The sequence below is a fragment of the Trichosurus vulpecula genome, chromosome 2 (genome assembly GCF_011100635.1).
Source record: "Trichosurus vulpecula isolate mTriVul1 chromosome 2, mTriVul1.pri, whole genome shotgun sequence".
NCBI lineage: Eukaryota > Metazoa > Chordata > Mammalia > Diprotodontia > Phalangeridae > Trichosurus > Trichosurus vulpecula.
Genome location: NC_050574.1, coordinates 116444929 through 116457890, shown reverse-complemented (window position 1 = coordinate 116457890; position 12962 = coordinate 116444929). Strand labels below are relative to the sequence as shown.

The window sequence follows — 12962 nt, the reverse complement described above, 5'->3', positions numbered from 1 at the left end:
AAATAAGGGTAATTCAGAGAGGAGAAGGGGAGATGAGGAAGCCAGATGGTTTTCCTGCTAAAATTGGGGAGCAATTAACCAGTCACTTTGGTAGTCTGCACAGCCTCAGTGGCACACCTCAAAGTACCCTGCGCCACACACAAAGAACTCAGCATAGCAAGGATTAACAGGCTAGCTGGAAGGGACCTTAGAACATAGAATATTAGAGCTGGAAAGGCCCTAGGAACACAGAATCCCAGATCTGGAGGGTACCTTGGAACAAAGAATGATACTAGAAGGGAGAGACCTTAGAACATAGAATATTAGAACTGAGAAAGACCTTAGAGCAAAGAATGCCAGATCTGAGAGGGCCCTGAGAACACAGAATGTGAGAGCAGAAAGGTACCTTAGGACAGAGAATAGGAGAGCTGGAATGAACCTTAAAACATGGAATGTTAGAGGTAGAAGATGCATTAACAATTCTCTAGCTCAATGGTTCTCAAATCTCAGCTATACTGAGCCATAAATAAATTCACTAAGCATTGCCATGGTGTAAAATGAATACCTATTATGCCCCATTTTATTGTATATAGGCTGCCTCCTCCAGATAGAAGAGATTCCCCTGCCACCACTTCTACCACACCTCTAAGGATGATTTCATCCCGTGATCACAAAGCTAGCATGCACATGTCTAAAGCAGGACTTCGATAGGGGCTCCTGACTCTAAGGCTGACATTATCCTCTCATACCAGTATATCATAGCATCTCTTAGATGCTCTTGTGAAGCATGAATGAATACATAGAAGACCTTTGTCACTGTATATCATGTCTATCAGCAAATGGAATAACCATTCTCTTACAGGGAGACCTGGATTTTTTTTTTTAGCTTGAAACAAGATTCTTCTACTAGAAAACATTGGGAATTGCAGCTCTACTTAACAATCTTATTTTGCAGAGAGAAACTGAGGTCCAGAAAGGGGAACTGAATTGCCCAAGTCCAAACAACAATTTAGTTACAGGGCCAGGACCAAAACACAGGTCTGCAGGCTGTCACGCCTAGAATTCCTTCCCATTAAACCATACTTATTGGCAGTGGTTGTTGTTGGGCAGGTTGGTAGCACAGCGGACATAGCATCGGTCCTGGAGTCAGAAAGACTCATCTTCCCGAGTTCAAATCTGACCTCAGACATGAGCTGTGTGACCCTGGGCAAGTCACTTAACCCTGTTTGCTTCAGTTTCCTCATTTATAAAATGAGCTGGAGAAGGAAATGGCAAACCACTGCGGTATCTTTGTCAAGGAAACCCCAAAAGGGATCACGAAGAGTCAGACATGAATGAAAAGTCTGAACATCATTTGTAGTTGACATATTCACTCAGGAAACATGATCCCTTCTTCATCAAAGATTTAGAAAGTCTTCTTCCTCTCTTATGTTATAATTTATATTACAGTTGTTTGCATATTTTATCAATTCCTACTAGACTGTAAGCTTATTGAGGGCAAGAAGTTGACACCGGTAAAGCATTCAACGTACAGGTAGTTTCAATGGTATATCATTTCATCTTTCTAATTTTCCTGATGGGGAAGCAAGCCATAACATCCTACAACCCCACAAAAAAAAAACAAGGAGAAAATAAAGGTCTTTCCTCTTGACTATATTCCTTATATTTACTTTTCCTTAAATTCTTGACTTCTATGCAACATTTGACATTGGTGATCACATTCTGCTGGTTACTCTCTCCTCTCTGTTTTCTGGTTCTTCTCTTATCTGATTGCTTTTATTTTTGCTGGATCATCATTCATGGATTAACAATGAGTGTCCCCCAAGGCTCTGTCTTGGCCCCTTTTCTCTTTAGGTTATTTCATTTGGTGATCCGATCAGTAGATACTTCAGTGGGTTCCACTATTAGGTAGATGATCCCTATATCTATAAATCTAGTCGCAATGTCTCTCCTTACCTACCATTCTATATCACCAATTATCTTTTGGTCATCTTGAAGTGGATGTCCCACAGACATCACAAACCCAACACATCCAAAAATTCAGTCATCATACTTCCCCTCTTTCTAACTTTTCTAGTGCTGAAGGTATAAATTCATACAAAACCAGCTAACTAGAATCTACTCCCCTCAGGGAGCTGATTTTAGTAGTAAAGCAACTCTTCTTAGAATCAGAAAATCTGGAGTAGAACCCCAAAATTTCAGGTTGCATGATCCCAAATTCAGTTTGTCCCTTTGGGGGGCATCAAATTCCAATCTCTTTTGCTTTCTTGTTGGTTTTTTTTTAATTTGGGGAGGAATAGGTCTCAATTTGTACTTTTATCTGGAAGGGGAACTCCTTTGGTGTGGGTACCCTCACCTCTCCACCAAGAATGACAATTCCTCTGTAATTTCTAGTCTTAAGAGATGGACGTGGGCACTGAGCAATTCTGTGACTTGCCCAGATTCTCACAGCACATATGTATCAGACACGGAGCTTGAACCCAGGTACGTACTGTGTATACCTAAGTATATATACTGTACTGCCTCTCACCAGTAAAAGGGGGATAATGATAATTCCCCAAAACTGTCTCAAGGGCTGTTGTGAGACCTGGATGAGATAAAGGCCCTTTATGATTATAGATGTGAATTATTATGTGACTAATTAGTCCATCAATAGGTATATATTAGACATGTCCTGTGGATGGATCATGAACAAGGCCTGGAATTTAGCAGGATGGAAATCAGAATGTATTGCCTCTGAGAAACTGTCTTGCTTCCTGCCATCCCCTGTGCTGCCTGCTCGCCACAAAAGCCCATCTATTTAGCATGGATGTATTTGCAATGGCGTTCTAGGGCCGCAAATCACAGAACAGCATTATCTTAGAACAATGAATGCTGCAAATAATTAAAGATCATTAGAAAAAATACATGGTGTGTCTAAGTAGGCTGCAGCTGGTTACCAATGATGGCTTACACGCTAGAAGGAAATGGGCTGACACTGAACCAAGAAGGCAAGAGAAGAGCTATGCAGTATCTATCACCTGAGAAATGGAGGGAGCCCCAAGGAAGGATTCCATCTCATTGGAGAGGTCCTCTGTGATCCTTTCCAGGTGTACTGGCTCTGTTGAATTTTCTCTGCAATGCCTCAGGAAGTCCTTCACTCTGGAAACTTATCCCCTCAAATATCTCAGCCTTCTATCCCTGTGGCCTCCCCACCTCTGGTTGGCTGATTCCTCCTAGAACCTCCATTTTAAGGAAGAGGTCCAGAACCATCCACCATGTCTTCATTCCACTCCAGGCTGAATTCCTATTCTGTGGCTGGATGTCCTGTACAATGTCCCCAAGGCAGGTACGTTCATTCCTAAGCTCCCCTTTCCGCGACCCTTTTAAGCTTCCAGCTCCCTGTAATACGTTACCTTGGAATTTAAGCTTCTCAAGGGCATTTCTTCATTCATTCTTTATTGTTTGTATTCCCAGAGTTTAGCACAGTGCTGACATACAGAAAGGGCTTAATAAATGCTGGCTGACTCTATTTAGAATTTATTAGGAAACATAAGAATTATATAGAATGAGAAGACCTACAGATCTTTCAAAATTTAACCATTGTATGCCATGAGAGAGAGCAATATGGCGGAGCGGAAAGAGGCCTGGATTTGGAGCCAGAGGGTTCAAATCCTGGCTGATGACGGTATGACCTTAACATCTCTGAATCTCAGTTTCCTTATCTGTGAAATGAAGGGGTTAGACAAGATCGCCTCTAAAATCTCTTCCAACCCTACATAACCGTGAATGAGGTACCGCAATAAACCAAAATGCTACTCATAACAATTGTTCGTATATAGATACTACCTTCATTTCTATAGGACAAGTATAATTTTCCTCCTTTAACAGATGGTCAGAGAGGACAAGGGAATGGGTCCACGGTCACACAGCACAACAGGAGGTATCACCCCTGGTTGTCAAATCCTGGTCCTCAGCCCTCATGTCTGCTGCCCTGGGCAGAGAGCACAAGAGGTCTGGATGCTTCTTGACTATGTCCCAGGACTCAGGAGGGATTTACAAGGCCTACGGCGCTAAGATCTTTTGCACTCAGGTTAGAGGCACTGGGGCTGATTTGCTTGAATGGTTCTGGGGCACAGAGCAGCAGCCAGGCCCACGTCCAGCTGTGCCCCTGAGGCCTCAGGAGACCAGTGACAGCGGCGTCATGGTCTGTTGATCACAGTCCTGGGGTAGAAATGAGGACAAAAGACCAACATTTAATGGTGTGCTGTGGGCAACACATCTCAAAAGAAAGATGTGATTATCTGTAGTCTCCTTTAGAGACAAAAGTCCCGCTTCTGGAAGAACTCATTATGGAGAAGAAACTGGCCCTCACTGGCAGAGCAAAATAAATGAATAAATGAAAAACCACTTGTTAAGTAAGCGCTCGCCATGTGCCAAGCTCTTGGCATTACTAGAATATCTCATTCATATCTTAGATTTAGAATCAGAAGAGGTCTTAGCTGGCATCCAGTCACCCCTTCATTTTATAGATCAGGAAACTGAGTCACAGAGAAGTTATATAACTTGTCACATGGGTACTAAGGAGAAGGCCTGGGATTCAAACCTAGGTCCGATCAATCAAGTACTTATTAAGTGCCTATTGTGTGCCTGGCACTACATTATCACTCCAAGATCAATGCTCTCACTATATAATAATGTTTACTATACTGAACTGAATTCATTCAGGGAGAGCCTTGATTCTCCTAGAGAAGTGACTTGCCCCCAGTCACGCAGGTGCCCAGGTGGAGCCCAGTCTCAAAACCCAGCTTCTCTAGCTCCTGGGTCTACTGTTATCAACATAGGTACTTTTGACCTAGGAGAATGAGAAGATATGTCAATTAGAAAAATGGAAAATTTTTCTAGTAACCCCCCAGTAACACAGGTGTCTGAGAGTTTTATAGCAAAAATGGGTTCGATGAACTTACAATAATTCACATTTCTATAATGCAACAAATACTTTTCTCCTGACAATCTTTTAAGAAAGGAATAATCATTATGTTATGTTCCCCACCCCTTGTATAGATGAGGAAATTGAAGCTAAGAGAAATTAAAGGTCTTTCCTAGGGTTGCAAAGCTATTTAGTGACCAAGGTGGGATGTGACCCCAAGTTTCTTTTCTCCATGTCTATATTCTTCCCATAATATCATACTCAGAGCCATAACTAGTATGGGGTGAAAGGGGCTGTGTCCCAAAGGACCATCATCTGGGGAGGGCATGTTTTCTCCCTAGGCGACAAGATTCTACCTTCCCCCAACTTTTTTCAAATCTTAAGATTTTTATTAGATTATTATTATTATTATTATTATTATTATTATTATTATTATTAGATTATTAGAGAGAAGTGGTTTTGAGGAAGGCTTCCTGGCATGGGGCAAAAAACATCAGAACTGGATCTGAAGTTCTAAGGTTGAATGAATACTGGCTCTATTACTTACTTTGGTGATCTTGGGTAAATCATTTCTCCTCCTCTTAGTTAAAGGTTTCCCGTTAGTAAAATGAGGATAACGGGCTAGTATCCTCTTGCACTTCTAACTATCCTGGGCAAGGTGCCAGGACGAGCCTGCTTTGTCAACTGTGAAGTGTTAGAAGAACGAGTGATGATTCTGCCATGACCGTTTTTATTAAAGAAAGAGTCTAAGACAAATAGAAACATTTCCCTTCTAAAACAGGAAAATAAACACTTGCCTCACCCTCAAGTAACAAAATCCCACCCCAACTATTCAGAGCCCTGGATGGTAAAACCCGAGAACCTGAATGGAATGATGAGAAGCCACGGTGACACTGACCAATCTACATCCTTGGGCCGGCCTGTGAAATGAAAAATGAAAGCCAGAAGCCCCATGCTGAATTAAGGAAATTAACTGTGGAAGACCATTCCATCACCTCTGTAAGTCTGTCGGAAAGCATTTCCTAAAACTTAGCTCATGCTTTCCTGGTTAATATTTAGAACACTGTAACTTTCTGTGGAAATCAGTTTTTCTGTTAATCTACCTCCTTAAGGCCAGTCCATGCCCCGTTTTCTAGAATGCCTATGGCCAACAGAATGCTCAAAGCTGGAAACCCATTCCCAAGGACCTTCCAAAAGAGGAAGTCCCTAACATTTCTTTGTTAGGTAAGGTCATCCATTAAAAAAAACCCAAACCAACAAACCTTCTAAACTTCAAAGGATGCATAATTCCATGTTTTCATTGAGGGGAAACTAGAACATAGCGGAAAAGGTTCTGGACTTAAAGTCTGCAGATAGCAGATAACTCCTCTGTGACCAAGGTGGTTTTATGAATTGCTATGGCCAACCCTTTACTCCAATACTCTAAGGATTTGTGACTCTGTCATGGTGGCCAGACTCTCCCCAAAGGCAGATGGAAACCCTTCCTAGCTTCAGCCAGTAACCTTTGAAGTGTGGTGGTCACAAAAAGTCTTCCACTGGTAACATGGCTTCTGATGAACCTACCTTTCTATGTTTCAATGCCCCAAATATTTTTTCCTTTATTAAATAAAGTACTATATACATGTTCTGTCACTACAAGGCAGCATACCATGAGGGGGGGAAATGCGAAGGTGGGGGAGAGAGGGGAAGAGAGAGGGGACAAGAGAAAGAAGAGAGGGAGGGAGGGAAGAGAGAGGGAGGGAGAGGGCAAGGGGAACAGGGAAAGGGGAGGGGAAGGGGAGAGGAGGAGAGGGAGAGAATGTGTTTATGCTAGGTCACTTTGGAGTCAGAAGAAAAGCTGGGTTCAAGTCCTCTATCTGACAAAGACTGACTCTATAATCCTGATAATGCCAACTTCTCACAATTAAGATTATAAATTCCAATGTAGGTGCTGAGGTACACTGGTAGAAGAAATTTCTTCACCGGGAGTTCTCTGCACCTATGAAATCACTAGTCTATAGACAAAACAATTATTCCTACTTATATGAAGAATGAAAGGCACCATGCCATAGTGGATAGCATCCTGAGCTTAGAGTCAAGACCTCTGGATACTTCTGATACTTACTAGCTGTGTGACTCTGGACAAGTCCCTCTTAACCTTTAAGTGCTCCAGGCAGCTCTGTGTTGTTATAAAATATGCTTACTAACGTTGCTTTGGCAAAGGGAGCTTACACACCAGTACCCAACAAAAAATATAATACGAGCAGAAATTAACTTTTTACCCAAGGCAACACATGAAAGTTTTTGTTACGACATGGAGGGATTTAGATCACGATTTCATTAGTAATAATAAAAACTGAAGCTCTTTTTCTAGGGCCTTACAACTTAACAAATGCTTTTGTCTCAGCAGCACATGAGGCAGGTCTTGGAAGGCTTATTACTATCATAACATAACTGAGGAAATGGAGGCCCAGAAAAGTGATGTGGGTATCACAAGGACCCAAAGCTTAACTGGGAGCAGAACCTCTGATGCAGAGTCAAGGTCCAGGGCTCTGATGTAAGGGGAAGGGAAGAGAAGGGGATGTTATATATGGGCTACTATGTGCCTAGCACTTTGTTAAGTGCTTTTTACATGCTTTTTACAAATATTATCTCACTGATAAAAGGTCCTGAGGTGAGCAGATGCCAACCCACCTTTGATCCTAACTACTTCCTTGGATTTTCAAATACCCCTAGGTGAAATTTTATCCAAATATTTTTTCTAGCCCGGAGATTTCTACGTGATTTTCCTCTGGTCATGAACAGAGCTCAGATACAAGGGAGAGCAACGTTTTCCGATTCTGGAGATACAGTGGCCTGATTTGCAAGGCCCCCTGCATCTTCCCTGCAATTTACACGGGGAGTCACAACAGCAGTGCTACTCTCTGGGTGTTACTTACTTTGGATTGACTCCTGTAAGACTGAGTTTACACAGCTGTGGAAAGAAAGCCTAGGAGGGATTAATTAAAAAGTACAGCACAAATCCTTTTGGAAGTCATTCTCAGGCAGCGGCGCTGATACTGAGGCAGCCTCTTAGGCAGCCAGAGAGGAAGAGGCTTTCATCTGTAGTAAACTTCATTTAAACAAAATGAGCTTTTACAGGTTTGCAATGATTAAGTGTCCTTGACACTTAGTGGTAGCTGTGTGACCCTAGGCAAGTCACTTAACATCTGAGTCTCCTTTGTAAAATCGGGATAATGATGCCTGAAGGGGTATAAGTCACCGGGTTCTAAAGCAGGAGGAAACCTTTGTCCCTCTCTAGTCACCTAGTCCAATCCCCTCCATTCAAAGATGAGGAAACAGGACCAAATAGGGGAGGCTCACACAGAGAGTATCTCTGAGGACAGGACTCTAAAACAAAGTGCTATATAAATATTTGTGTGTGTTTGTGTGCATTTGTGTGTGTGTGTGTGTGTGTGTGTGTGTGTGTGTGTGTGTTTTAAACCAATAACAGTGGTTAAGTCTAAAAGAAGCAAAATCCTCATGGAGACAAGTGAATTAGTGGAAAGAAAACTGGATTTGAATTCAGACTTTGTGGGAGTGATTTTGGAAAACTACTTAAAACTTTCTGGGCCTCAGTCTAGTACCAACAGGCATTTAATAAGATCCTCCTATGGGTCCAGCACCATGCTAGGTGCAGAGGATCCGAATACAGAGCATGAAACAATTTCAACTCTCAAGGATCTTACATTCTCAGTCTTCATGTATAAAAGGGGAAGGGGAGCGAAGGGGTCCCTTTCAGGCCTAAATCTATGGACTGAAAAGCAATAAATCCCCTTAGAGAAATCATTAGGAAGGCTCTCCTATTCTTGGAAGTTTTTTTGGGGGGGCACAGAATAGGGTACATTTATGCTATCTATGCACCACTTCTTTCCCCCCTACCCACATTTACTACTCTCAAGTTCTTGGCAGAAACGAAGCTTAACAGATTCCAAGGGCGTGCACAGGTGACCTCCGTGGTGTTTTTGTGTACGTGGGGACTGCTGTTACTTTGTTGTGATTTTTGCTTCGAGCAGGAGTGCCATCCCAGAACCAGTCACAGGAGGGTAGTGAACCTTACCTGCACCTCTCCTTAGGAAGAACCGAAGTGACCCAGCAAATGGGAGCCCAGACACTCTGTCTGGGTGTGGGACATATTTATTACCAACCTGCAGAATTTTACGCACAAAGAAAGGCGCCCCTCCGGGAATGCAAAGTGTCTACAAACCACAGCAGCAGAGAGCCAGTCACTGGCAGAAAGCAGAATAAATAAGCCGGCAGCCTAGGAGCCGGCTGAAAGTCTCACTAACTTCCCTACACATCCATAATGCAGTAATGTCGTCAACTCACTGAAGACCCAACGATGCTTTGGCTGCTGCTCAGTTAATTAGCAGAGGGAGAGACTAAGGTTTTTAATCCCTCTTTTTTTAACCTTCTGGGTATATTTATTTCTAGGTGAACCAAGGAAAAATATATGTGTATAGCACAATCATCTTTAAAACGTTATTGGTAGTTAGGATTTAAACACATCTCACATAAAAATCATAGGCCTTTCAGAGCTAGAAGGGGTCTGAAAAGCCTAATTCCACTTTCTCTTTTTACAGATGAGGACGGAGAAGACCAGGGAGTGAAATGTCACTTACCTTGGGTCACACAGTCAGAAAAATAGATTTCAGACTCCAACCTGAGTCGAAATTAATTTATGCATTTATCAAGGGCCTGTCATATGCAAAGTAATGTGCTAGGTGCTGGGGGATGGGGTTGAATGAACGTGTGATTTCACTGGTATAGATACTCCCAAATGAGGAAGTTCCCTCTACCAAGGCTAGTTTGCACCTTCTCTGCCACTGCAAACTCAGTTTCATAGAGCTCTCAAAGGTTAAATGACTTGTCTAGGGTCATACAGCCAAGCCAGTGTGTCCCAGATGAGACTCGGACCCAGGAAGACCTGGATGTAGAGCAGGCTCCATAGCTACTAGCCTAGGGAGGGGTAAACAACATCAACTAAGACTTTGAACTTCTCACCATCTCCTTTGACCCTACATAGATGTGACTAGGTGGCAAAATTAGTGAATACCTTAAGGCATCTTGGCCTTACACACAGACCCACAACTCTAGGCAGTAGCGATATAAAGCAACATTTGCATTTCCCCAGGAGAACTCGACCTTCTCATTCCCCTGCCTCTCCCCAGCAGGACCATCTTAGCCTGCTTCTCTGAAAAGACCCTGCAGGCAAGCTTGTTTTCACTATACAAAACACATCAGAGTCACCAAAGGAAGTTTTAAAATGCATTAAATGTCAAGGTTTCTTCTTCATGTTCTTAAGAGGAAAAAGAGCCCAGGGAGGCTTTGGAGGGCATGGGGGGGGGGGGCGAACTGAGGGAAAAGGGATCTGTATCTAGAAGCAGCCATTAGCTTCTTCGCTCACACCTTCAGGGGCCAGCTCATACGAATGGTTTCACCTCCTCTATAAATCAGCGGGGCTGCAGCTGATTCACTGAGGCTGGGAGCCGGGGAACCAGCCTGGCCAAGGCTGGGTCCCCTGTTGATGTTTACCCTGTTCCAGGTAATGAGCCACTTGATGAATCTAACACGTGGTAGTCAACAACTTTTCCCAGGTTTATTGCCCTAGGTCTCCAGAAAATAGGAGGAGGGGAAGGAGGCATCCCCTGGATCGCTTAACACTTTAATTGGGAAAGAGCCTGATTTTTCCCACCTCCTTCCAGCTTCTTCTCCCTCCCACTCAGTTGGGGATCACAGCTCACCTCCCAGGTGCCCCTACCAACAGCACTCCTGAATCTTTTCCCCCTCAGTCTCTTGAGTCCTTAAAGATCCAGACCCCTTCTGGGCTATTTCCTGCCACAAATTGGGGAACACAACCAGGCAAGCAGGTCACATACAAATGAACAATTATTAAACACCTCTTCTGTACAAAGCCTAGTGCTAAATGGAGGAGATGCAAAAAAAAAAAAAAGACACATGAATAATTCTCCCAAACGTCAAGCAGCACATTCTATAACACAGGTTTTCTACCAAATGTGTTTAACTCCATTTTCTAATCTATGTTTTCCTCTAGGTGAGAAAGAAGAAAAAAGTGATTTAAAGGCTTGCACAGCCTAGGATACTGTGTCTTTCTCGCAGGCATTGGACCTTAGGGTTGGAAGGGGCCTCACTGGTCACAAAGTCCGGCTCTCTCATTTTAGAAATAAGGAAACCGAGGCACAGTCATATATTGGCACAACCACTCTGGAAGACAGACCCAGGTGCCTCGACTCTGCCTCAGTCCGGACCTTCTCTAACAGGATCCCACAGGGCCATCATTGGGGAGACAAACATTTAGGGATAAGTGGGACCTTCAAGATCACTAAGTTCCTTTTACAGGTGAGGAAACTGAGGCTCTGAGATCTTAACTGGCTTGCTCAGTGTCTCCCGGGTAAACTAGTGAAGGGGCTCAGTCAGCCTCAACCCAGCTCCTCTTACTCCAAAGTTCTTCCACCTATACCACGATTTCAAAAAGAGACTTGGAATGAAAACTTCCAAATGTTTCTGTAATGACCAGCAGCGAAGGCAGTGGCTTTCGCAGCCCCGCGGGTTACTGGGCAGCGTTTCTTGGCAACAGGCACTGACTTCTAAGTTGTCATGGCATTTCACTACCCCACCATGGCAGGATGCTCCTAGCCCGGGAACTTTCAGGGAAGACTTTGGGGCTGGAGTTACAGCTGGTGGAACTTTTTTCCCCTTTCTTTAAAACAAAAAATCAATCGATTCGAGTCATCCCAACTCAGAGGGGCTCTTTGTGATAGGGAGAGAGCCCCCAAATTCAGCCCTAGGACACGACTGCAGGGGAGGAGAAGCTGCAGAGCTCAAGCAGCGGTCAAGCAAGGACCCTTCCATAAACACACCACATGGCAAATCATAAATCCAAGCCAACGCACCATTGTCTCCACCTTCCATGCAAAGCCCCCCTCCCTCCCTCCCCGCCCCGCAACGCACCTTGCAGGAGGACAAAGACAGAACAAAGTTAGGACGAGAAAGAAAGAGAGTGACTTACCATTGGCAGGGACACAGAGGTTTGCGGAGCCACTTTTAACTAAGAATGAATTAGGGACAAACTCTTCCTCAGAGTCAGAGTCCTGGGTTGGCTGGGCCACACCGTTGCCTAGCAACCTCCTCTGGCTCTCATTGGCCGGTGGGGAAGGGGGAGGGGAAGGGGACTGCTCAATAGGGGTTGATGAAGCAGATGAACAATGCAAGGGACGACCTGCGGACCACAAGCACAAACACAGACAGAAAAATAAAATACTTTTAAGGAACACACGGGGGGTTTGGGGCGGGGGTGGGGAGGAGTGCGGGGAGTCAAGGTAAAACATGCATCAACGACAGAGGAACTTATAAAAGGAGATGTACTGCACATATCGGGGTCTGCGCCCATCTGCTGGCAGGGGGACTTGTGCAGCCTCTGCAGAAGTTGCAAAGCAGGCACCTTGAAGCCCAGAATAAGTTTATGCACACACTCGAAGTGGATAGAAGGACGCTGCCGAGCCCATGTGCAAACTAGGCAGGACTCGGAAGGCGGGAGCCTCACAATCGCATGGTAAAAAGCCCAGTGCCCACTACAATTCATTTTCCCCTGACTTAAGATCTAATTCTTGGGTGATAGTTTAAATATGACACCCCTAAAAGCAAGATTCTGGGCCTGAGGGGTCGCCATCTACATAATGAAGAGTTTGGACTAAACTTTCTCTAATGTTTCTTCCAGCCTTGAGATTCAGAATTTTAAAATTGCTTCCCCTTTCTCACCTTCCGTGTTCTATAAGGCCCCTCTTAGCTCTAGGATTCTATGATCTAAGTAAGGTCCCTCCCACCTCTAACATTCTACCTCCCAAGCTCACAATTGATGCTCTAAGTTCCTTCCTAGCTCTAACAACATAACATCATTCTATAACATTCTATGTTCTGAAGCCCCTCTGACAATATATGTTCTAAGATCCCTCCCAGCTCTAACGTTCTATGTCCAGGGGTCCCTCCCAACGCTAGCATTCTGTGCTCCAATATCCCTTCTAGAACTAAGATTCCA

General features: G+C 43.9%; 1 protein-coding gene across 1 annotated transcript in view; it reads right to left on the bottom strand.

Annotated features, from left to right (window-relative positions):
• The window catches only part of TENM4 (teneurin transmembrane protein 4), a 514686-nt gene extending 502177 nt beyond the window's left edge, over positions 1–12509 (bottom strand). The window contains 2 exon segments of the mRNA XM_036743921.1: positions 11937–12146; positions 12293–12509. Coding sequence (XP_036599816.1) covers positions 11937–12146; positions 12293–12509 — 427 coding nt within the window.
• Positions 12510–12962: the final 453 nt, after the last annotated feature.